The following is a 26375-nucleotide window of genomic DNA, read 5'->3' as shown; positions in this document are numbered from 1 at the left end:
TAAAGACGCACAAAAACCGTTTATAAAAGAATGTTATGATCTTTTTTTACGTCAAAAGGCTATTCTGTTACTCAAACTTGAGTCGGTCTGGGTAACCAGACCGGAATAGAACAACCAATAAAAAGTAACTCAAATATAAGCGTATTTTATAATACCCCTTCTCTCTTTAGATAGGAAAAACTTTATATATATATATATATATATATATAATACTTGATATACAGACAAATTGTTTTCTGGTCACATACTAGTAACTCCATATTTCGTTTAATCATCAATATATGAATACTTCCTCCGTTTCTTTATTTCTCAAATACATTCATCTATTCGAAGATGTGTTTTTTTTTTTCTCCAGCGTCTAATAAGAAGGATGGTATTCCTCTGGAGATTTTGGAGGATTGGTTTTTGAATGTTTCTCATCCCAAAAAATGTTATATTAAATGTTTCCTAGATTGATTATCTCGTGATAGTACCATCTCCCAACTTATCTCTTCAATCAGCTTCTGAATCTCTGATATCACTCAAATTACCCTAAAGAGTATTACTCTCATCAAAAGAGGTTCAGATATAATACTTAGGGATCGAATACACAGAGACTCTAGGATTACTCAACAGACTTAAATAATTAGAAATGAATATAGACTGAAAGTTTTTAATAGTTTTAAAAGCAATAAATGATAAATCGAAAACAACAGTGATTCAATAGATTGAATTGATGTGGTTTCAAGATTGGAAAAGTAGCTAGATCCAGGTAATTCTTAGGTGTAAAATGTATGCACTTAGTTTAAACTAAATGGTTCAATGGTTCTTGAACTAAACGTTAATTTAACCGGATAGATTATCTTCACTAGATCTCGGATCTCAACTGTTGTATTTTGATCTCGAGAAAGTGTCGATCGATGTGACTTTATGTACATCGACCGATACACCTTTGTAACGATCGACCGACAGAACGATAGTTGCGTCGATCGACGGTTATTCTAGTGAGCTTTACGAACGGGTTTAAATTGTTCTCTAACCTTCTCAGACCAATTGTCGTTGCGCCTGAGTCAGTTAGATCACGCAAATGGGTTCAGGTATTGAGCGGAAACGGTTAGTCGGACTCAATTAATCCTAGGATCTAAAATGAAGGTGATCAATCTCAATTTTAGCATTAAGTTTATAAGCAATGAAAGAACAATCAAAACACCTTTTTAACAGTCATATTAGCAGTACATATTTTCAACCATGGTGAGAAACCTAAATCTAACAGTTGGTTTACTCAAACATATTCATGAGAGACAAAGTCATGATAGTGTGAAATAAACTCAAATGAAACATTGAACACAAATAGATAGAGTAATAGAAATAAAGGAGTTCAAGATCTTCTCTGTTTTGCAGTCTCAGATCTATCTCTCCAATCCTAAGCTCTCATAATGGTAGCCAAAATGCTCCTTTTCCAAACTAGGTCTTTTGCAAGTGTCCTCGAAATGATACAAAACCCTAGTACATATTGCCTAACAGGCGGCCAGGGACTTAAGTTGTAAATAATAGATCTTCTGGGAAATGAAATCTTTTAGTTTGCGATTTCATCAGTGTGACTGCGTATCGATCGATGCACAAGACTGTATGTCGATTGATAATAAGTGATTAAGATCGACCGATGTTGCTCTTCTAACGTCGATCGATTTTCCTTGCGTAAAAGCATTCCAAATTGTCCCAAAAGTATCATTTCCTTCAATCAGGTGAATAGACCTGTATTTGCTTTGAAAAGACTCTAAAACATGATTAATATGTCTTAAAACTTTTATATACCATGTATAAAAGCGGGTGAAAATCATGGTATATCAATCTCTCTTCCGTTTCCTGCTTGAAACCAAAGGTTATAGATCAGATTTAATATTTTGATATTATATCTCTTTAGCTTTGTCTATAGACAACAAAAAATTAACCTGGTTGATCATAATGTCTGGTGGATCGTAAAAACCCACAAATCCTATGACTTTTTTCCTATGGTTGTTGCCTCAGCTATTGATGCATTTCTTGTACCGAGAAAGGAAGTTCGCCATCCTTATAGGTGCGGTAAGTGACACAATCCGACATAAAATAGAACTTTATATGTGTATGATGTACTAAGAGATGGTGTTATGTTAAGAGATGGTGTTATGTTGTTAAGAGATGTTTGTTTGAACCGTCTAAAACTGTCTAAAACAAAGACAAGCTACCTGAAAAAGGTATGTGTGCCCACCGCAAAATATGCATACAGACAAACTTTCAAGCTTGAGGCTTCCATCATAAGCTTGAAATAGCTAATTATCTTAATAAATCGATGGTCCTAACTGTCACAGATTTTATTGGCCTCCGATGAAAAATCCGAATATTGTAGTGAAGAGTAGCTTTCAAAAGAGAGACAAAGAATACAAAAAATTTAGTAGCCATTGTTGAGGAATTTCCCTGGAAGGATAATAAGATAAGGATTTTTTTTTTGAACTACTGACATTTCTTTTGTTACACCAGATCTGCAACTTCAGTTGTTAGTTATGACCTGCAACTTCTGTTGTTAAGTTCTACATTCAATTCCTAATACATTTTCAGTGTCCGGAGAACTTATACTAATTGCATAGCACCTTAAAGCTTTACAGTTGACAAAGTACCCAATATGTTTGATAATTAAAGTACCTTAAATTCTGATTCCCAGAAAACAATTTAGAGAGACTAAGTGGTTTAGATGTTTGGAAATATATATACTATTTCCTTTCTAAGAAATTTGCTAACTTTTATTTATATTCAGAAGTTTGAATTGATATGTTTTAAATTAAAAAAAAAACTAGACAGAGAGTTGTTATATCTAATATATAACAAAATGAAATCAAACTCTTTATTAACATGTCTACCAAAATGTTAAAAACAACTACTTTTGAGTAAAAAGTGGGGATAAATCCATACGAGTTTTTGTATATATTTAAAAATCTGGAAAATCATATATATACTTCTCGTTGTCAAGTTAGTAAAACAGTTATTCAATGCTCATACATAATATTTGATTAACAAAAACAAGATATTTATTATATGAAAAACATAGGTTGTCGAGAACATTATTTTTATCGCCTTTGTGAAAAATGGAAAGTAGTAAAATGATTCCAATTTAAATTGTTTAAACATGTAGATTAATATAAATATGATGCTTTTAAGATTCAAAATTATTTACGAAACAGTTAACTTTATTATTCAGACATGTTTTAAGATATAATGAGTTGAAACCAAAGTTCAACAACCAAGCTATATCGATTCAGTTTTTTTTGGCATAAAATCTATTATTATCCAAATCAAATCTAAATTGTATATCTGGATAAATGCTTTTTGTTACTGTCACGATAATTATTTTTAAATAATAAAAATTTAGAAATAAAATTTCAGTTAAATTTTTAGCTTTTTATTGCAGAAAATCTATAATTATCTAAATTATCTGTAAGTAACAATTTTATGCCGCTATAAAAAGCTTTGTTTTCTTCCATATTTCTTCATTAAAAAAAATTCTAAATAAATATGGCTTCTCTAAGATTTATTTTATGTTGTGTCTTAGTAAATTGTGCATGTGCCACAATAGTTTCTCATGATGGTCGAGCCATCACCATTGATGGTCATCGCCGAGTCCTTCTTTCTGGTTCAATCCATTACCCTAGAAGCACTCCTGAGGTATTTAAAATACCATACATCGAACACTATGAGTCGCTTATTCTTCTGCGTTTACTACTAATTATATTTGTTTTGTTAATATGTTTAGATGTGGCCAGATCTTATAAAAAAGGGTAAGGAAGGTGGTCTTGATGCGATCGAAACTTATGTTTTCTGGAATGCGCATGAGCCTACTCGCCGTCAATATGATTTCTCTGGAAAACTAGATCTTATTCGATTCCTAAAAACCATTCAAGATGAAGGACTGTATGGTGTTCTTCGCATAGGACCATATGCATGTGCCGAGTGGAATTACGGGTAATATAATAAAACAGATTTAACTAGTCTCTTTAATTGCAGTATATATATCAGTTTAATTAGTCTTCATAATTAACATCTTGTGTAGTGATACAACTATTTCCCATATATTGTTTTTATTAATCAATATACCAAAACTTATATATCGTAAATGTCCTCATCTAGTCTCTTTAAATTATATATATATATACATATATATATATATAATAGATTATCATAATGAGTTAGCCTCTTGTATTATGATATTATGATTTCCCTTGTAATATTTTAAATTTGTGAGTTATCTAATCATTTTTAAATAGAGGATTCCCTGTGTGGCTGCACAACATGCCCGGAATGGTGTTCAGAACTACAAACAAAGCATATATGGTAATTTTACCGATCAGACATATTCTTTTTTTTTATCAAATATGTATTCTTCTTAATTAAATTTTATATGGATCACTTATGTATAGGATGAGATGCAAAACTTCACAACTATGATAGTAGACATGGTCAAAAAAGAAAAGTTGTTTGCATCACAAGGAGGTCCAATTATCCTTGCTCAGGTGATCGATCTATGTCCGAAATACATTATCCCGTCTGGTAATGTTATATAAAGTTCTTAACATAATTGTTTTAATTTTTTTTATTAATCATATAGATTGAAAATGAGTACGGAAATATAATGGGACCCTATGGAGAAGCGGGTAAATCATACATTAAGTGGTGTGCAAACATGGCTCAGGCTCTCGATGTTGGTGTTCCATGGATAATGTGTCAACAAAATGATGCCCCTCAGCCTATGGTAACAAGATCAGCCTAGTTATAATGAATATTTATTTTAAGATATTCAAAGGTTAACCATTTTAAATCGTTTTCTTTTATAGTTGAACACATGTAATGGCTTTTATTGTGACAATTTTACACCAAACAATCCCAACACTCCAAAGATGTGGACTGAGAATTGGACCGGATGGTTAGTTTTATTTTCAGTATGATTAAATATTTTTCTTGCTTTTAAAATATTTTATCATATATAAATATTGTGTGTCTTATATTTGTTTAGGTTTAAGCAATGGGGTGGTAAAAATCCTCATAGAACAACTGAAGATGTTGCATTTTCTGTTGCAAGATTCTTCCAAAGAGGAGGAACTTTTAATAATTATTACATGGTAAAATATAATAATTAAAAAATAATTTATTTAATTACGTAAGCACACAAAATAGTCATTAATTAGAATAATAAATTGAAATACTTTTACTTTTATAGTACCATGGAGGCACCAACTTTGATAGAACCGCAGGTGGTCCATACATCACAACTTCATATGATTATGATGCTCCCCTAGACGAATATGGTAAATTTAAATTATAGTCATATTTTAATCTATTTTTGAAGTTTCTATTTTTTTAACATGGGATTCTACTAGGTAATTTGAGCCAACCAAAATACGGTCATTTGAAACAACTTCATGATGTTCTTCATTCTATGGAGAAAACTCTCACATACGGAAACATCTCCACCATTGACTTTGGAAACTCCGCATCGGTAATATTCTTGTAATTTTTTATCATATTGTACATGTTATTCTTGAATTAGTTACTTATCACAAAAATGTTTTATAGGCAACAATTTATACAACCCAAGAAGGATCTAGCTGCTTTTTTGGAAACGGAAATGAAAATTCAGATGCAGCAATTAGTTTCAGAGGAGAATCTTATGTTGTCCCAGCTTGGTCTGTTACCATTTTACCGGATTGCAAAACAGAGGCTTATAACACCGCCAAGGTTATTTCTTTTAGATTTTTCTTTTGTGGATTTTAAAATTTCATGCTAACAACCATTGTTCATTCAAAGATGTAACAAAAATTCATTGTTTTGTTGGTTTTAAATTTTAGATTACCACTCAGACTTCAATGATGGTTAAGAAATCAAATGAAGCTGAAGAGGACCCTTCAACTCTAAAATGGTCATGGAGACCAGAGAACATGGACAATTTCCTTTTGAGAGGAAAAGGAGAATCTACAAACACACAACTCTTTGATCAGAAAGTAGTGAGCAATGACCAAAGTGATTATCTATGGTATATGACTACCGTTAAGTTTAGAAAACGAGATCCATTTTTGGTTAAAAACATGTCTCTCCGCGTCAATAGTACTGCTCATGTCCTTCGTGTTTTTGTCAATGGAAAACATATTGGTAAGTAATCTCATGTATATGTTTTTAAAATCTCTACAATACTAGCTTACAATAAAAAAATCTTTGATTTATATTTTAGGTAGTCAACACGCTGAAAATGGAAAATTTCACTATATTTTTGAGAAAGATGCAAAGTTTAAGTCCGGCCGTAATGTCATTTCTCTCCTTAGCATAACTGTGGGACTTCAGGTAACTTATAAAATATTATATTATGTTGCATTTTTAAGTTCTATTCTAACAAAAAATAAAATTTTGTCAAATTTCTTTATAGAACTATGGTGCTTTCTTCGAAAGTGTTCCAGTTGGAATCACTGGACCGATTTCAATTATTGGAAGAAATGGTGATGAAACCATAGTTAAGGACTTGTCTTCTCATAAATGGAGCTATAAAACCGGTTTAAATGGGTTTGAGAACAAACTCTTTAAAACGGAATCACCGTCTAAATGGTCATTCCAAAGTGTACCATTGAACCGAACCATGACTTGGTATAAGGTAATTAGATATTATTATTCATAAGATTACTAACCAAACACTTGTTGATTTAGTATCAAATAATATCATATCATTTTGTCTTTCAGACTACGTTCAAGGCTCCATTGGGCAATGATCCAGTTGTTGTCGATCTTTTGGGACTTGGAAAAGGTACAGCTTGGATCAATGGAAACAACATTGGACGCTATTGGCCGGCATTCATTTCAAGCTCTGATGGTTGTTCTGCGAAATGTAACTATAGAGGGGCTTATTATGCGGAAAAGTGTCAGACCAATTGTGGAGAACCTACACAAAGATGGTACATTTTCTACAAATTATTAGGTTACAAATTCAAATCTTTTAAATATAAAACTGAGGAACATTTATTGGATTTTTTTTCTTGATTCCTTTCATGAACAGGTACCATGTTCCTCGTTCTTTCTTGATCACAGAAGGAGATAACACACTAGTTTTGTTTGAGGAGATGGGAGGAAACCCATCGCTTGTCAATTTTCAAACTACTATAGTGGGAAGTGTATGTGCCAACGTCTATGAGAAAAATGTTATTGAGCTTTCATGCGATAGGAAAACTATTTCTGCCATCAAATTTGCCTCTTTTGGTAACCCAGATGGAAATTGTGGATCTTTCGTAAAGGGAACCTGCGAAGGAAGTAAGAACGCTGTTGATATTCTAACAAAAGAATGTGTCGGAAAAGAGAAGTGTTCCATTGATGTCACTGCAGAAAAGTTTGGAGTACCAGATTGCAGTGGTGCTGCTAGAAGGCTCGCTATTGAAGCTATATGTTAAGTGTTTTCTAGATTTATGGTGTTTTATCGTATTTCTAAATTATGTAGTACTTTTCATTTTCAAATATTTAGTTCAATTTACTCATTACTGGTTGTGAACTTATTCAATAAATGTACACATTATTCTTTTTCTCTTGGAAAATCCATGGTCATTTCTTCTCAACAATCCCCATTCTCTCTCGAAAATAAGATAATTGTTCTCTTCAGTATCTATTGCTTTTCTCTTTTGTTTATATTTATATCTTTCTTATCTACTACATATATATTCTCATATGATTTTATCTAATCATTAATGAATTCAATGACATTTTTATTCTCTTGTATATCAAATATTTTTAATGAACATGCTTTTTTTTACGTCAAACGGCCATTCTATTACACAAACTTGAGGTGGTCTGGGTAACCAGACCGGAATAGAACAACCAATGAAAAGTAACTCCCTATGGATGGATCTAGAAGTCTTAGCTAAAAAATCTGAAATTTGATTACGCGCTCATGGAACATGAGTGATGCAGAAATCCGGGAAGCATATCTGTAGCGTCTCTATCTTCTCCAATTCTATCGCAAAGCTTGGCCAAGGATGAGGTTCCTCTAACATTGCAATCAGCTCCTTACAGTCCGTCACGAAGCTCTGGCATGTTTAGTGTTGGAGCATATTCTCCATTGCCCACCGCAGTGCTTCTACTTCCGAATGCAAGGCTGATTTCACGTCTAGTAAGATTTCTTATCCCTATGAGCTGAGTATTCCCCTACTGTCCATCCAAACCCATCCACATCCACTTAAATTGGCAGATGCTGTCCAAGATTCATCTAACAAGCATATATTACCCAAGCTTATGAGTTGGGGGCTGACCACATTGTTCTCTTGTACCACTGGTTGTACCACTTCGTTCGCATCAAACCAGGCCTGACATTCACTCTCTGCATATCGAACCAACTCCAAAGGATCTCTATCTATCCCCCTAAACAGTTTATCATTCCTAGCCTTCCGGATATACCAAATTATCCAGGGAAAAGGGTCCATGTCTTGTTCCGACTCGATAATAGAGTTTTTCCTCCCGAATAGGTTGTCCATATTTGTGTAGACACTTGATACTGGAAATACCTCTGGGCTTGTTGGAGTTGCTGATAAGGTCCAAGCCTGTAGCGCTGGCGGGCATTCAAAGATGGCATGTGTTACAGATTCTTTTAATTCTCCACATCTTGGGCAATAGTTATCACATCTCATATTGCGTCTGGCTAAATTTCTTGTTACTGCCACATGCCCAGTTAACAACTGCCATATAAGATGACATATTTTCGTAGGTGCCTTCAGCTTCCAAGCAAAGGCTTGAAGCTTGGTGATACTCGGTTCCAAGATTTTCTACTCTTCTCCCGTCTTTAATAAATTGTGGACCACCCAATATCCAGATTTAACCGTGTATTGGCCATTTCTTGTGTAGCTCCAGCAAAAAGTATCACGACGATGAGATGAGTTTATGGCCAAACTTCTTATGAGCGGTATGTCATCAAGATTGACGTAGTTCTCCAATAGTCCAACATCCCAATCTTTTGCTGTCTGATTAATGAGATCACTGACTTTCATATTGGGATGCATAACTGGTGTAACAGGGATAGACGGCCTCGATGGGACCGTTAGGATCCATGGATCCTCCCACACCTTAACATGTTTAATGAACATGTTTAGAATGATTTCTGATGTAAGAACATGGAGAAACACATTCTTCTAAGTCAATGTATTCTATGTCTTTATATCACATTTCTCTAACTTAGACTTTTGGTTTTGACCTTTATCTTTGAAACTCTTATGCATATTGTATTATATTCTCCCTCCTATAGATATTACTGGAAATTCAATAAAATTTTAAGCGCGGAAAATAAAAAATTTCATCACGAAGACAACATATTTCATAAAAAAATCATTTTATATTATTTCTAGATCCTTTAAATATTTAAAGTCATGCAACGACTTCTTAAAAAAACATTTGTGCCGTTTAAATTATGAATTTAAGTGGATTATATCATACACTTTAGATCTACAAAGCTCTTTAGTTATATAAGATTCTATATATATAAGTTTTTCCGCCTGTAACATACTAATAAATTTATATTTTGTTTCATAGTCAGTATATGAATATATACTAAGATTCCTTGAGGATTAAGTAACAAAATACATACATCTTTTGAAATGTTTAGATTTGAAATGACCTCTATGAAAGCATAGTTCCCAGGTATCACTAAATGACATTGGGCATGTTTATTTGCTCATCTATCAATTCCATCTATATAGTTTATTCAGTTATTTCAGTCAAATGATTCATCTTAATGTTGTTTTTTTTATATTCAAATTTTCAGTTGGATAGAGCATCTGAAAAGAAATGGTTTGCTTCCTTATTTGTTGTTAATTTTCATCTCTATATATAGAAGTTTCAACTAGAAAATTAACTAGAATCCTGATACTTTGATCTAAATATATTTAGAACTTGATTTTGCAATTTTTTTTTAAAAAATCAAATTTTATGGTTTTCATGGTTAATCATTATTTCTTTTGGCGGTTTCTTGGGAAAATGTGATTTTTAGGTTTTTACGGAAATGATATTTTGTAGTTTTTCCAGAAAAAAATGTAATTTTTTAGTTTGGAGGGAGGGGTGGGTGGGAAATATAATTTGCGATTCTGACAGGAAAGTTATTTATTTCTTTTTTAGCAGAAAATGTGATTTTACGAGTTTGACGGGAAAATATGTGTGGGAACCAAAATTCGCACTATCGAATTCGTATGGGGAGAAAGCGTAGCTTTTACGCCTTCTCTGAGCATCAGGGTCTCTTTGAATACAACGACAAGTGATCAAGCAATATTCGAAAAAGAGAAGGAAAATAGTAACGAAATTGAGAGCAAGAGATTAATATGCTTAAGATCCGGGTCTTCTCTGAGGATCCGGGTCTCTTCGAATACATCGTAAGAGCGTTTGCGATGTTACAACAGATTGTAAAAGTCGTGGCAGCAAGACCTGTGAGCGAGTTCTCTAGTTCTGACCACCTAAACCTTAAACCTAGTTGAGTAGCAGCTCGGTAACTTAAACGAAAATAAGCCTAAAATTCTTTAAATTGTATATCGGTGTCCGGAGAACTTATACTAATTGCATAGCACCTTAAAGCTTTAAAGTTGACAAAGTACCCAATATGTTTGATAATTATAGTACCTTAAGTTCTGATTCCCAGAAAACAATTTAGAGAGACTAAGTGGTTTAGATGTTTGGAAATTATATATACTATTTCCTTTCTAAGAAATTTGCTAACTTTTATTTGTATTCAGAAGTTTGAATTGATATGTTATAAATTAAAAAAAAAAAAACTAGACAGAGAGTTGTTATATCTAACATATAACAAAATGAAATCAAACTCTTTATTAACATGTCTACCAAAATGTTAAAAACAACTACTTTTGAGTAAAAAGTGGGGATAAATCAATACGAGTTTTTGTATATATTTAAAAATCTGGAAAATCATATATATATTTCTCGTTGTCAAGTTAGTAAAACAGTTATTCAATGCTCATACATAATATTTGATCAACAAAAACAAGATATTTATTATATAAAAAACATAGGTTGTCGAGAACATTATTTTTATCGCCTTTGTGAAAAATGGAAAGTAGTAAAATGATTCCAATTTAAATTGTTTAAACATGTAGATTAATATAAATATGAAGCTTTTAAGATTCAAAATTATTTACAAAACAGTTAACTTTATTATTCAGACATGTTTTAAGATATAATAAATTGAAACCAAAGTTCAACAACCAAGCTATATCGATTCAGTTTTTTTGGCATAAAATCTATTATTATCCAAATCAAATCTAAATTGTATATCTGGATAAATGCTTTTTGTTACTGTCACGATAATTATTTTTAAATAATAAAAATTTAGAAATAAAATTTCAGTTAAATTTTTAGCTTTTTATTGCAGAAAATCTATAATTATCTAAATTATCTGTAAGTAACAATTTTATGCCGCTATAAAAAGCTTTGTTTTCTTCCATTTTTCTTCATTAAAAAAAATTCTAAATAAATATGGCTTCTCTAAGATTTATTTTATGTTGTGTCTTAGTAAATTGTGCATGTGCCACAATAGTTTCTCATGATGGTCGAGCCATCACCATTGATGGTCATCGCCGAGTCCTCCTTTCTGGTTCAATCCATTACCCTAGAAGCACTCCTGAGGTATTTAAAATACCATACATCGAACACTATGAGTCGCTTATTCTTCTGTGTTTACTACTAATTATATTTGTTTTGTTAATATGTTTAGATGTGGCCAGATCTTATAAAAAAGGGTAAGGAAGGTGGTCTTGATGCGATCGAAACTTATGTTTTCTGGAATGCGCATGAGCCTACTCGCCGTCAATATGATTTCTCTGGAAAACTAGATCTTATTCGATTCCTAAAAACCATTCAAGATGAAGGACTGTATGGTGTTCTTCGCATAGGACCATATGCATGTGCCGAGTGGAATTACGGGTAATATAATAAAACAGATTTAACTAGTCTCTTTAACTGCAGTATATATACCAGTTTGATTAGTCTTCATAATTAACATCTTGTGTAGTGATATAACTATTTCCCATATATTGTTTAGATCGGTAAATGGTCCACTGGATTGATTTTATTAATCAATATACCAAAACTTATATATCGTAAATGTCCTCATCTAGTCTCTTTAAATTATATATATATACATATATATATATATATAATAAATTATCATAATGAGTTAGCCTCTTGTATTATGATATTATGATTTCCCTTGTAATATTTTTAATTTGTGAGTTATCTAATCATTTTTAAATAGAGGATTCCCTGTGTGGCTGCACAACATGCCCGGAATGGTGTTCAGAACTACAAACAAAGCATATATGGTAATTTTACCGATCAGAAATATTCTTTTTTTTATCAAATATGTATTCTTCTTAATTAAATTTTATATGGATCACTTATGTATAGGATGAGATGCAAAACTTCACAACTATGATAGTAGACATGGTCAAAAAAGAAAAGTTGTTTGCATCACAAGGAGGTCCAATTATCCTTGCTCAGGTGATCGATCTATGTCCGAAATACATTATCCCGTCTGGTAATGTTATATAAAGTTCTTAACATAATTGTTTTAATTTTTTTTATTAATCATACAGATTGAAAATGAGTACGGAAATATAATGGGACCCTATGGAGAAGCGGGTAAATCATACATTAAGTGGTGTGCAAACATGGCTCAGGCTCTCGATGTTGGTGTTCCATGGATAATGTGTCAACAAAATGATGCCCCTCAGCCTATGGTAACAAGATCAGCCTAGTTATAATGAATATTTATTTTAAGATATTCAAAGGTTAACCATTTTAAATCGTTTTCTTTTATAGTTGAACACATGTAATGGCTTTTATTGTGACAATTTTACACCAAACAATCCCAACACTCCAAAGATGTGGACTGAGAATTGGACCGGATGGTTAGTTTTATTTTCAGTATGATTAAATATTTTTCTTGCTTTTAAAATATTTTATCATATATAAATATTGTGTGTCTTATATTTGTTTAGGTTTAAGCAATGGGGTGGTAAAAATCCTCATAGAACAACTGAAGATGTTGCATTTTCTGTTGCAAGATTCTTCCAAAGAGGAGGAACTTTTAATAATTATTACATGGTAAAATATAATAATTAAAAAATAATTTATTTAATTACGTAAGCACACAAAATAGTCATTAATTAGAATAATAAATTGAAATACTTTTACTTTTATAGTACCATGGAGGCACCAACTTTGATAGAACCGCAGGTGGTCCATACATCACAACTTCATATGATTATGATGCTCCCCTAGACGAATATGGTAAATTTAAATTATAGTCATATTTTAATCTATTTTTGCAGTTTCTATTTTTTTAACATGGGATTCTACTAGGTAATTTGAACCAACCAAAATACGGTCATTTGAAACAACTTCATGATGTTCTTCATTCTATGGAGAAAACTCTCACATACGGAAACATCTCCACCATTGACTTTGGAAACTCCGCATCGGTAATATTCTTGTAATTTTTTATCAGTATTGTACATGTTATTCTTGAATTAGTTACTTATCACAAAAATGTTTTATAGGCAACAATTTATACAACCCAAGAAGGATCTAGCTGCTTTTTTGGAAACGGAAATGAAAATTCAGATGCAGCAATTAGTTTCAGAGGAGAATCTTATGTTGTCCCAGCTTGGTCTGTTACCATTTTACCGGATTGCAAAACAGAGGCTTATAACACCGCCAAGGTTATTTCTTTTAGATTTTTCTTTTGTGGATTTTAAAATTTCATGCTAACAACCATTGTTCATTCAAATATGTAACAAAAATTCATTGTTTTGTTGGTTTTAAATTTTAGATTACCACTCAGACTTCAATGATGGTTAAGAAACCAAATGAAGCTGAAGAGGACCCTTCAACTCTAAAATGGTCATGGAGACCAGAGAACATGGACAATTTCCTTTTGAGAGGAAAAGGAGAATCTACAAACACACAACTCTTTGATCAGAAAGTAGTAAGCAATGACCAAAGTGATTATCTATGGTATATGACTACCGTTAAGTTTAGAAAACGAGATCCATTTTTGGGTAAAAACATGTCTCTCCGCGTCAATAGTACTGCTCATGTCCTTCGTGTTTTTGTCAATGGAAAACATATTGGTAAGTAATCTCATGTATATGTTTTTAAAATCTCTACAATACTAGCTTACAATAAAAAAAATCTTTGATTTATGTTTTAGGTAGTCAACACGCTGAAAATGGAAAATTTCACTATATTTTTGAGAAAGATGCAAAGTTTAAGTCCGGACGTAATGTCATTTCTCTCCTTAGCATAACTGTGGGACTTCAGGTAACTTATAAAATATTATATTATGTTGCATTTTTAAGTTCTATTCTAACAAAAAATAAAATTTTGTCAAATTTCTTTATAGAACTATGGTGCTTTCTTCGAAAGTGTTCCAGTTGGAATCACTGGACCGATTTCAATTATTGGAAGAAATGGTGATGAAACCATAGTTAAGGACTTGTCTTCTCATAAATGGAGCTATAAAACCGGTTTAAATGGGTTTGAGAACAAACTCTTTAAAACGGAATCACCGTCTAAATGGTCATTCCAAAGTGTACCATTGAACCGAACCATGACTTGGTATAAGGTAATTAGATATTATTATTCATAAGATTACTAACCAAACACTTGTTGATTTAGTATCAAATAATATCATATCATTTTGTCTTTCAGACTACGTTCAAGGCTCCATTGGGAAATGATCCAGTTGTTGTCGATCTTTTGGGACTTGGAAAAGGTACAGCTTGGGTCAATGGAAACAACATTGGACGCTATTGGCCGGCATTCATTTCAAGCTCTGATGGTTGTTCTGCGAAATGTAACTATAGAGGGGCTTATTATGCGGAAAAGTGTCAGACCAATTGTGGAGAACCTACACAAAGATGGTACATTTTCTACAAATTATTAGGTTACAAATTCAAATCTTTTAAATATAAAACTGAGGAACATTTATTGGATTTTTTTTCTTGATTCCTTTCATGAACAGGTACCATGTTCCTCGTTCTTTCTTGATCACAGAAGGAGATAACACACTAATTTTGTTTGAGGAGATGGGAGGAAACCCATCGCTTGTCAATTTTCAAACTACTATAGTGGGAAGTGTATGTGCCAACGTCTATGAGAAAAATGTTATTGAGCTTTCATGCGATAGGAAAACTATTTCTGCCATCAAATTTGCCTCTTTTGGTAACCCAGATGGAAATTGTGGATCTTTCGTAAAGGGAACCTGCGAAGGAAGTAAGAACGCTGTTGATATTCTAACAAAAGAATGTGTCGGAAAAGAGAAGTGTTCCATTGATGTCACTGCAGAAAAGTTTGGAGTACCAGATTGCAGTGGTGCTGCTAGAAGGCTCGCTATTGAAGCTATATGTTAAGTGTTTTCTAGATTTATGGTGTTTTATCGTATTTCTAAATTATGTAGTACTTTTCATTTTCAAATATTTAGTTCAATTTACTCATTACTGGTTGTGAACTTATTCAATAAATGTACACATTATTCTTTTTCTCTTGGAAAATCCATGGTCATTTCTTCTCAACAATCCCCATTCTCTCTCAAAAATAAGATAATTGTTCTCTTCAGTATCTATTGCTTTTCTCTTTTGTTTATATTTATATCTTTCTTATCTACTACATATATATTCTCATATGATTTTATCTAATCATTAATGAATTCAGTGACATTTTTATTCTCTTGTATATCAAATATTTTTAATGAACATGCTTTTTTTTACGTCAAACAGCCATTCTATTACACAACCTTGAGGTGGTCTGGGTAACCAGACCGGAATAGAACAACCAATGAAAAGTAACTCCCTATGGATGGATCTAGAAGTCTTAGCTAAAAAATCTAAAATTTGATTACGCGCTCATGGAACATGAGTGATGCAGAAATCCGGGAAGCATATCTGTAGCGTCTCTATCTTCTCTAATTCTATCGCAAAGCTTGGCCAAGGATGAGGTTCCTCTAACATTGCAATCAGCTCCTTACAGTCCGTCACGAAGCTCTGGCATGTTTAGTGTTGGAGCATATTCTCCATTGACCACTGCAGTGCTTCTACTTCCGAATGCAAGGCTGATTTCACGTCTAGTAAGATTTCTTATCCCTATGAGCTGAGTATTCCCCTACTGTCCATCCAAACCCATCCACATCCACTTAAATTGGCAGATGCTGTCAAAGATTCAGCTAACAAGCATATATTACCCAAGCTTATGACTTGGGGGCTGACCACATTGTTCTCTTGTACCACTGGTTGTACCACTTCGTTCGCATCAAACCAGGCCTGACATTCACTCTCTGCATATCGAACCAACTCCAAAGGATCTCTATCTATCCCCCTAAACAGTTTATCATTCCTAGCCTTCCGGATATACCAAATTATCCAGGGAAAAGGGTCCATGTCTTGTTCCGACTCGATAATAGAGTTTTTCCTCCAGAATAGGTAGTCCATATTTGTGTAGACACTTGATACTGGAAATACCTCTGGGCTTGTTGGAGTTGCTGATAAGGTCCAAGCCTGTAGCGCTGGCGGGCATTCAAAGATGGCATGTGTTACAGATACTTTTAATTCTCCACATCTTGGGCAATAGTTATCACATCTCATATTGCGTCTTGCTAAATTCCTTGTTACTGCCACATGCCCAGTTAACAACTGCCATACAAGATGACATATTTTCGTAGGTGCCTTCAGCTTCCAAGCAAAGGCTTGAAGCTTGGTGATACTCGGTTCCAAGATTTTCTACTCTTCTCCCGTCTTTAATAAATTATGGACCACCCAATATCCAGATTTAACCGTGTATTGGCCATTTCTTGTGTAGCTCCAGCAAAAAGTATCACGACAATGAGATGAGTTTATGGCCAAACTTCTTATGAGCGGTATGTCATCAAGATTGACGTAGTTCTCCAATAGTCCAACATCCCAATCCTTTGCTGTCTGATTAATGAGATCACTGACTCTCATATTGGGATGCATAACTGGTGTAACAGGGATAGCCGGCCTCGCTGGGACCGTTAGGATCCATGGATCCTCCCACACCTTAACATGTTTAATGAACATGTTTAGAATGATTTCTGATGTAAGAACATGGAGAAACACATTCTTCTAAGTCAATGTATTCTATGTCTTTATATCACATTTCTCTAACTTAGACTTTTGGTTTTGATCTTTATCTTTGAAACTCTTATGCATATTGTATTATATTCTCCTTCCTATAGATATTACTGGAAATTCAAAAAAAATTTAAGCGCGGAAAACAAAAAATTTCATCATGAAGACAACATATTTCATAAAAAAATCATTTTATATTATTTCTAGATCCTTTAAATATTTAAAGTCATGCAACGACTTCTTAAAAAAACATTTATGCCCTTTAAATTATGAATTTAAATGTATTATATCATACACTTTAGATATACAAAGCTCTTTAGTTTTATAAGATCCTATATATATAAGTTTTTCCGCCTGTCACATACTAATAAATTTATATTTTGTTTCATAGTCAGTATATGAATATATACTATGTTTCCTTGAGGATTAAGTAACAAAATACATTCATCTTTTGAGATGTTTAGATTTGAAATGACCTCTATGAAAGCATAGTTCCCAAGTATCACTAAATGACATTGGGCATGGTTATTTGCTCATCTATCAATTCCATCTATATAGTTTATTCAGTTATTTCAGTCAAATGATTCATCTTAATGTTGTTTTTTTATATTCAAATTTTCAGTTGGATAGAGCATCTGAAAAGAAATGGTTTGCTTCCTTATTTGTTGTTAATTTTCATCTCTATATATAGAAGTTTCAACTAGAAAATTAACTAGAATCCTGATACTTTGATCTAAATATATTTAGAACTTGATTTTGCAATTTTTTTTAAAAAAATCAAATTTTATGGTTTTCATGGTTAATCATTATTTCTTTTGGCGGTTTCTTGGGAAAATGTGATTTTTAGGTTTTTACGGAAAAGATATTTTGTAGTTTTTCCAGAAAAAAATGTAATTTTTCAGTTTGGAGGGAGGGGTGGGTGGGAAATATAATTTGCGGTTTTGACAGGAAATTTATTTATTTCTTTTTTAGCAGGCAATGTGATTTTAGGAGTTTAACGGGAAAATATGTGTGGGAACCAAAATTCGCACTATCGAATTCGTATGGGGAGAAAGCGTAGCTTTTACGCCTTCTCTGAGCATCCGGGTCTCTTTGAATACAACGACAAGTGATCAAGCAATATTCGAAAAAGAGAAGGAAAATAGTAACAAAATTGAGAGCAAGAGATTAATATGCTTGATCCGGGTCTTCTCTGAGGATCCGGGTATCTTCGAATACATCATAAGAGCGTTTGCGATGTTACAACAGATTGTAAAAGTCGTGGCAGCAAGACCTGTGAGCGAGTTCTCTAGTTCTGACCACCTAAACCTTAAACCTAGTTGAGTAGCAGCTCGGTAACTTAAACGAAAATAAGCCAAAAATTCTTTAAATTGTATATCGGTGTCCGGAGAACTTATACTAATTGCATAGCACCTTAAAGCTTTAAAGTTGACAAAGTACCCAATATGTTTGATAATTATAGTACCTTAAGTTCTGATTCCCCGAAAACAATTTAGAGAGACTAAGTGGTTTAGATGTTTGGAAATTATATATACTATTTCCTTTCTAAGAAATTTGCTAACTTTTATTTGTATTCAGAAGTTTGAATTGATATGTTATAAATTAAAAAAAAAAAAACTAGACAGAGAGTTGTTATATCTAACATATAACAAAATGAAATCAAACTCTTTATTAACATGTCTACCAAAATGTTAAAAACAACTACTTTTGAGTAAAAAGTGGGGATAAATCAATACGAGTTTTTGTATATATTTAAAAATCTGGAAAATCATATATATATTTCTCGTTGTCAAGTTAGTAAAACAGTTATTCAATGCTCATACATAATATTTGATCAACAAAAACAAGATATTTATTATATAAAAATCATAGGTTGTCGAGAACATTATTTTTATCGCCTTTGTGAAAAATGGAAAGTAGTAAAATGATTCCAACTTAAATTGTTTAAACATGTAGATTAATATAAATATGAAGCTTTTAAGATTCAAAATTATTTACAAAACAGTTAACTTTATTATTCAGACATGTTTTAAGATATAATAAATTGAAACCAAAGTTCAACAACCAAGCTATATCGATTCAGTTTTTTTGGCATAAAATCTATTATTATCCAAATCAAATCTAAATTGTATATCTGGATAAATGCTTTTTGTTACTGTCACGATAATTATTTTTAAATAATAAAAATTTAGAAATAAAATTTCAGTTAAATTTTTAGCTTTTTATTGCAGAAAATCTATAATTATCTAAATTATCTGTAAGTAACAATTTTATGCCGCTATAAAAAGCTTTGTTTTCTTCCATTTTTCTTCATTAAAAAAAATTCTAAATAAATATGGCTTCTCTAAGATTTATTTTATGTTGTGTCTTAGTAAATTGTGCATGTGCCACAATAGTTTCTCATGATGGTCGAGCCATCACCATTGATGGTCATCGCCGAGTCCTCCTTTCTGGTTCAATCCATTACCCTAGAAGCACTCCTGAGGTATTTAAAATACCATACATCGAACACAATGAGTCGCTTATTCTTCTGTGTTTACTACTAATTATATTTGTTTTGTTAATATGTTTAGATGTGGCCAGATCTTATAAAAAAGGGTAAGGAAGGTGGTCTTGATGCGATCGAAACTTATGTTTTCTGGAATGCGCATGAGCCTACTCGCCGTCAATATGATTTCTCTGGAAAACTAGATCTTATTCGATTCCTAAAAACCATTCAAGATGAAGGACTGTATGGTGTTCTTCGCATAGGACCATATGCATGTGCCGAGTGGAATTACGGGTAATATAATAAAACAGATTTAACTAGTCTCTTTAACTGCAGTATATATACCAGTTTGATTAGTCTTCATAATTAACATCTTGTGTAGTGATATAACTATTTCCCATATATTGTTTAGATCGGTAAATGGTCCACTGGATTGATTTTATTAATCAATATACCAAAACTTATATATCGTAAATGTCCTCATCTAGTCTCTTTAAATTATATATATATACATATATATATATATATATATAATAAATTATCATAATGAGTTAGCCTCTTGTATTATGATATTATGATTTCCCTTGTAATATTTTTAATTTGTGAGTTATCTAATCATTTTTAAATAGAGGATTCCCTGTGTGGCTGCACAACATGCCCGGAATGGTGTTCAGAACTACAAACAAAGCATATATGGTAATTTTACCGATCAGAAATATTCTTTTTTTTATCAAATATGTATTCTTCTTAATTAAATTTTATATGGATCACTTATGTATAGGATGAGATGCAAAACTTCACAACTATGATAGTAGACATGGTCAAAAAAGAAAAGTTGTTTGCATCACAAGGAGGTCCAATTATCCTTGCTCAGGTGATCGATCTATGTCTGAAATACATTATCCCGTCTGGTAATGTTATATAAAGTTCTTAACATAATTGTTTTAATTTTTTTTATTAATCATACAGATTGAAAATGAGTACGGAAATATAATGGGACCCTATGGAGAAGCGGGTAAATCATACATTAAGTGGTGTGCAAACATGGCTCAGGCTCTCGATGTTGGTGTTCCATGGATAATGTGTCAACAAAATGATGCCCCTCAGCCTATGGTAACAAGATCAGCCTAGTTATAATGAATATTTATTTTAAGATATTCAAAGGTTAACCATTTTAAATCGTTTTCTTTTATAGTTGAACACATGTAATGGCTTTTATTGTGACAATTTTACACCAAACAATCCCAACACTCCAAAGATGTGGACTGAGAATTGGACCGGATGGTTAGTTTTATTTTCAGTATGATTAAATATTTTTCTTGCTTTTAAAATATTTTATCATATATAAATATTGTGTGTCTTATATTTGTTTAGGTTTAAGCAATGGGGTGGTAAAAATCCTCATAGAACAACTGAAGATGTTGCATTTTCTGTTGCAAGATTCTTCCAAAGAGGAGGAACTTTTAATAATTATTACATGGTAAAATATAATAATTAAAAAATAATTTATTTAATTACGTAAGCACACAAAATAGTCATTAATTAGAATAATAAATTGAAATACTTTTACTTTTATAGTACCATGGAGGCACCAACTTTGATAGAACCGCAGGTGGTCCATACATCACAACTTCATATGATTATGATGCTCCCCTAGACGAATATGGTAAATTTAAATTATAGTCATATTTTAATCTATTTTTGCAGTTTCTATTTTTTTAACATGGGATTCTACTAGGTAATTTGAACCAACCAAAATACGGTCATTTGAAACAACTTCATGATGTTCTTCATTCTATGGAGAAAACTCTCACATACGGAAACATCTCCACCATTGACTTTGGAAACTCCGCATCGGTAATATTCTTGTAATTTTTTATCAGTATTGTACATGTTATTCTTGAATTAGTTACTTATCACAAAAATGTTTTATAGGCAACAATTTATACAACCCAAGAAGGATCTAGCTGCTTTTTTGGAAACGGAAATGAAAATTCAGATGCAGCAATTAGTTTCAGAGGAGAATCTTATGTTGTCCCAGCTTGGTCTGTTACCATTTTACCGGATTGCAAAACAGAGGCTTATAACACCGCCAAGGTTATTTCTTTTAGATTTTTCTTTTGTGGATTTTAAAATTTCATGCTAACAACCATTGTTCATTCAAATATGTAACAAAAATTCATTGTTTTGTTGGTTTTAAATTTTAGATTACCACTCAGACTTCAATGATGGTTAAGAAACCAAATGAAGCTGAAGAGGACCCTTCAACTCTAAAATGGTCATGGAGACCAGAGAACATGGACAATTTCCTTTTGAGAGGAAAAGGAGAATCTACAAACACACAACTCTTTGATCAGAAAGTAGTAAGCAATGACCAAAGTGATTATCTATGGTATATGACTACCGTTAAGTTTAGAAAACGAGATCCATTTTTGGGTAAAAACATGTCTCTCCGCGTCAATAGTACTGCTCATGTCCTTCGTGTTTTTGTCAATGGAAAACATATTGGTAAGTAATCTCATGTATATGTTTTTAAAATCTCTACAATACTAGCTTACAATAAAAAAAATCTTTGATTTATGTTTTAGGTAGTCAACACGCTGAAAATGGAAAATTTCACTATATTTTTGAGAAAGATGCAAAGTTTAAGTCCGGACGTAATGTCATTTCTCTCCTTAGCATAACTGTGGGACTTCAGGTAACTTATAAAATATTATATTATGTTGCATTTTTAAGTTCTATTCTAACAAAAAATAAATTTTGTCAAATTTCTTTATAGAACTATGGTGCTTTCTTCGAAAGTGTTCCAGTTGGAATCACTGGACCGATTTCAATTATTGGAAGAAATGGTGATGAAACCATAGTTAAGGACTTGTCTTCTCATAAATGGAGCTATAAAACCGGTTTAAATGGGTTTGAGAACAAACTCTTTAAAACGGAATCACCGTCTAAATGGTCATTCCAAAGTGTACCATTGAACCGAACCATGACTTGGTATAAGGTAATTAGATATTATTATTCATAAGATTACTAACCAAACACTTGTTGATTTAGTATCAAATAATATCATATCATTTTGTCTTTCAGACTACGTTCAAGGCTCCATTGGGAAATGATCCAGTTGTTGTCGATCTTTTGGGACTTGGAAAAGGTACAGCTTGGGTCAATGGAAACAACATTGGACGCTATTGGCCGGCATTCATTTCAAGCTCTGATGGTTGTTCTGCGAAATGTAACTATAGAGGGGCTTATTATGCGGAAAAGTGTCAGACCAATTGTGGAGAACCTACACAAAGATGGTACATTTTCTACAAATTATTAGGTTACAAATTCAAATCTTTTAAATATAAAACTGAGGAACATTTATTGGATTTTTTTTCTTGATTCCTTTCATGAACAGGTACCATGTTCCTCGTTCTTTCTTGATCACAGAAGGAGATAACACACTAATTTTGTTTGAGGAGATGGGAGGAAACCCATCGCTTGTCAATTTTCAAACTACTATAGTGGGAAGTGTATGTGCCAACGTCTATGAGAAAAATGTTATTGAGCTTTCATGCGATAGGAAAACTATTTCTGCCATCAAATTTGCCTCTTTTGGTAACCCAGATGGAAATTGTGGATCTTTCGTAAAGGGAACCTGCGAAGGAAGTAAGAACGCTGTTGATATTCTAACAAAAGAATGTGTCGGAAAAGAGAAGTGTTCCATTGATGTCACTGCAGAAAAGTTTGGAGTACCAGATTGCAGTGGTGCTGCTAGAAGGCTCGCTATTGAAGCTATATGTTAAGTGTTTTCTAGATTTATGGTGTTTTATCGTATTTCTAAATTATGTAGTACTTTTCATTTTCAAATATTTAGTTCAATTTACTCATTACTGGTTGTGAACTTATTCAATAAATGTACACATTATTCTTTTTCTCTTGGAAAATCCATGGTCATTTCTTCTCAACAATCCCCATTCTCTCTCAAAAATAAGATAATTGTTCTCTTCAGTATCTATTGCTTTTCTCTTTTGTTTATATTTATATCTTTCTTATCTACTACATATATATTCTCATATGATTTTATCTAATCATTAATGAATTCAGTGACATTTTTATTCTCTTGTATATCAAATATTTTTAATGAACATGCTTTTTTTTACGTCAAACAGCCATTCTATTACACAAACTTGAGGTGGTCTGGGTAACCAGACCGGAATAGAACAACCAATGAAAAGTAACTCCCTATGGATGGATCTAGAAGTCTTAGCTAAAAAATCTAAAATTTGATTACGCGCTCATGGAACATGAGTGATGCAGAAATCCGGGAAGCATATCTGTAGCGTCTCTATCTTCTCCAATTCTATCGCAAAGCTTGGCCAAGGATGAGGTTCCTCTAACATTGCAATCAGCTCCTAACAGTCCGTCACGAAGCTCTGGCATGTTTAGTGTTGGAGCATATTCTCCATTGACCACTGCAGTGCTTCTACTTCCGAATGCAAGGCTGATTTCACGTCTAGTAAGATTTCTTATCCCTATGAGCTGAGTATTCCCCTACTGTCCATCCAAACCCATCCACATCCACTTAAATTGGCAGATGCTGTCAAAGATTCAGCTAACAAGCATATATTACCCAAGCTTATGACTTGGGGGCTGACCACATTGTTCTCTTGTACCACTGGTCGTACCACTTTGTTCGCATCAAACCAGGCCTGACATTCACTCTCTGCATATCGAACCAACTCGAAAGGATCTCTATCTATCCCCCTAAACAGTTTATCATTCCTAGCCTTCCGGATATACCAAATTATCCAGGGAAAAGGGTCCATGTCTTGTTCCGACTCGATAATAGAGTTTTTCCTCTAGAATAGGTTTGTCCATATTTGTGTAGACACTTGATACTGGAAATACCTCTGGGCTTGTTGGAGTTGCTGATAAGGTCCAAGCCTGTAGCGCTGGCGGGCATTCAAAGATGGCATGTGTTACAGATACTTTTAATTCTCCACATCTTGGGCAATAGTTATCACATCTCATATTGCGTCTTGCTAAATTCCTTGTTACTGCCACATGCCCAGTTAAAAACTGCCATACAAGATGACATATTTTCGTAGGTGCCTTCAGCTTCCAAGCAAAGGCTTGAAGCTTGGTGATACTCGGTTCCAAGATTTTCTACTCTTCTCCCGTCTTTAATAAATTATGGACCACCCAATATCCAGATTTAAACGTGTATTGGCCATTTCTTGTGTAGTTCCAGCAAAAAGTATCACGACGATGAGATGAGTTTATGGCCAAACTTCTTATGAGCGGTATGTCATCAAGATTGACGTAGTTCTCCAATAGTCCAACATCCCAATCCTTTGCTGTCTGATTAATGAGATCACTGACTCTCATATTGGGATGCATAACTGGTGTAACAGGGATAGCCGGCCTCGCTGGGACCGTTAGGATCCATGGATCCTCCCACACCTTAACATGTTTAATGAACATGTTTAGAATGATTTCTGATGTAAGAACATGGAGAAACACATTCTTCTAAGTCAATGTATTCTATGTCTTTATATCACATTTCTCTAACTTAGACTTTTGGTTTTGATCTTTATCTTTGAAACTCTTATGCATATTGTATTATATTCTCCTTCCTATAGATATTACTGGAAATTCAATAAAATTTTAAGCGCGGAAAATAAAAAATTTCATCACGAAGACAACATATTTCATAAAAAAATCATTTTATATTATTTCTAGATCCTTTAAATATTTAAAGTCATGCAATGACTTCTTAAAAAAACATTTATGCCCTTTAAATTATGAATTTAAATGTATTATATCATACACTTTAGATATACAAAGCTCTTTAGTTATATAAGATCCTATATATATAAGTTTTTCCGCCTGTCACATACTAATAAATTTATATTTTGTTTCATAGTCAGTATATGAATATATACTATGTTTCCTTGAGGATTAAGTAACAAAATACATTCATCTTTTGAGATGTTTAGATTTGAAATGACCTCTATGAAAGCATAGTTCCCAAGTATCACTAAATCACATTGGGCATGGTTATTTGCTCATCTATCAATTCCATCTATATAGTTTATTCAGTTATTTCAGTCAAATGATTCATCTTAATGTTGTTTTTTTATATTCAAATTTTCAGTTGGATAGAGCATCTGAAAAGAAATGGTTTGCTTCCTTATTTGTTGTTAATTTTCATCTCTATATATAGAAGTTTCAACTAGAAAATTAACTAGAATCCTGATACTTTGATCTAAATATATTTAGAACTTGATTTTGCAATTTTTTTAAAAAAAAATCAAATTTTTTGGTTTTCATGGTTAATCATTATTTCTTTTGGCGGTTTCTTGGGAAAATGTGATTTTTAGGTTTTTACGGAAATGATATTTTGTAGTTTTTCCATAAAAAATGTAATTTTTCAGTTTGGAGGGAGGGGTGGGTGGGAAATATAATTTGCGGTTTTGACAGGAAATTTATTTATTTCTTTTTTAGCAGGCAATGTGATTTTACGAGTTTAACGGGAAAATATGTGTGGCAACCAAAATTCGCACTATCGAATTTGTATGGGGAGAAAGCGTAGCTTTTACGCCTTCTTTGAGGATCCGGGTCTCTTTGAATACAACGACAAGTGATCAAGCAATATTCAAAAAAAGAGAAGGTAAATCGTAACGAAATTGAGAGCAAGAGATTAATATGCTTAAGATCCGGGTCTTCTT

The 26375-nt window shown here is 32.8% G+C and overlaps 3 protein-coding genes across 3 annotated transcripts; 1 reads left to right on the top strand and 2 right to left on the bottom strand.

The window, feature by feature from the left end:
- Positions 1–1991: 1991 nt before the first annotated feature.
- LOC125608644 (beta-galactosidase 15-like) lies at positions 1992–7752 on the top strand. The gene is made up of 16 exons (XM_048779078.1): positions 1992–2061; positions 3587–3675; positions 3764–3972; positions 4275–4341; positions 4428–4520; positions 4616–4759; positions 4842–4930; positions 5021–5126; positions 5225–5312; positions 5385–5503; positions 5581–5742; positions 5853–6157; positions 6237–6342; positions 6425–6646; positions 6733–6944; positions 7046–7752. The coding sequence occupies exons 1-16, from the start codon at positions 1992–1994 to the stop codon at positions 7431–7433; spliced, it is 2469 nt and encodes an 822-aa protein (XP_048635035.1). The 3' UTR covers positions 7434–7752.
- Positions 7753–8162: 410 nt separating this feature from the next.
- Positions 8163–9113, bottom strand: LOC125608643. Its single transcript, XM_048779077.1, has 2 exons — positions 8921–9113; positions 8163–8686 (listed from the first exon to the last, which is right to left on the bottom strand). Exons 1-2 carry the CDS (start codon positions 9111–9113, stop codon positions 8163–8165), a joined length of 717 nt encoding a protein of 238 aa, XP_048635034.1.
- A 7056-nt stretch (positions 9114–16169) lies between these two features.
- LOC125608642 lies at positions 16170–17120 on the bottom strand. Its single transcript, XM_048779076.1, has 2 exons — positions 16928–17120; positions 16170–16693 (listed from the first exon to the last, which is right to left on the bottom strand). The coding sequence occupies exons 1-2, from the start codon at positions 17118–17120 to the stop codon at positions 16170–16172; spliced, it is 717 nt and encodes a 238-aa protein (XP_048635033.1).
- Between the last annotated feature and the right edge of the window lie 9255 nt (positions 17121–26375).

Source organism: Brassica napus, chromosome A5, assembly GCF_020379485.1.
Source record: "Brassica napus cultivar Da-Ae chromosome A5, Da-Ae, whole genome shotgun sequence".
Lineage (NCBI taxonomy): Eukaryota > Viridiplantae > Streptophyta > Magnoliopsida > Brassicales > Brassicaceae > Brassica > Brassica napus.
This window is presented reverse-complemented; position numbering and strand designations above follow the sequence as displayed.

Excerpts from the sequence above, each read along its gene's own strand:
- LOC125608644 (XM_048779078.1), top strand. The coding sequence starts at position 1,992 with ATGGTTGTTGCCTCAGCTATTGATGCATTTCTTGTACCGAGAAAGGAA. Across the intron at positions 3,973-4,274 it reads TGTGCCGAGTGGAATTACGG|AGGATTCCCTGTGTGGCTGC; the intron begins GTAATATAATAA and ends ATTTTTAAATAG. Across the intron at positions 6,158-6,236 it reads AATGGAAAACATATTGGTAA|TCAACACGCTGAAAATGGAA; the intron begins GTAATCTCATGT and ends TATTTTAGGTAG.
- LOC125608643 (XM_048779077.1), bottom strand. The coding sequence starts at position 9,113 with ATGTTCATTAAACATGTTAAGGTGTGGGAGGATCCATGGATCCTAACG. Across the intron at positions 8,687-8,920 it reads TGACATACCGCTCATAAGAA|TAACAAGAAATTTAGCCAGA; the intron begins GTTTGGCCATAA and ends GGCATGTGGCAG.
- LOC125608642 (XM_048779076.1), bottom strand. The coding sequence starts at position 17,120 with ATGTTCATTAAACATGTTAAGGTGTGGGAGGATCCATGGATCCTAACG. Across the intron at positions 16,694-16,927 it reads TGACATACCGCTCATAAGAA|TAACAAGGAATTTAGCAAGA; the intron begins GTTTGGCCATAA and ends GGCATGTGGCAG.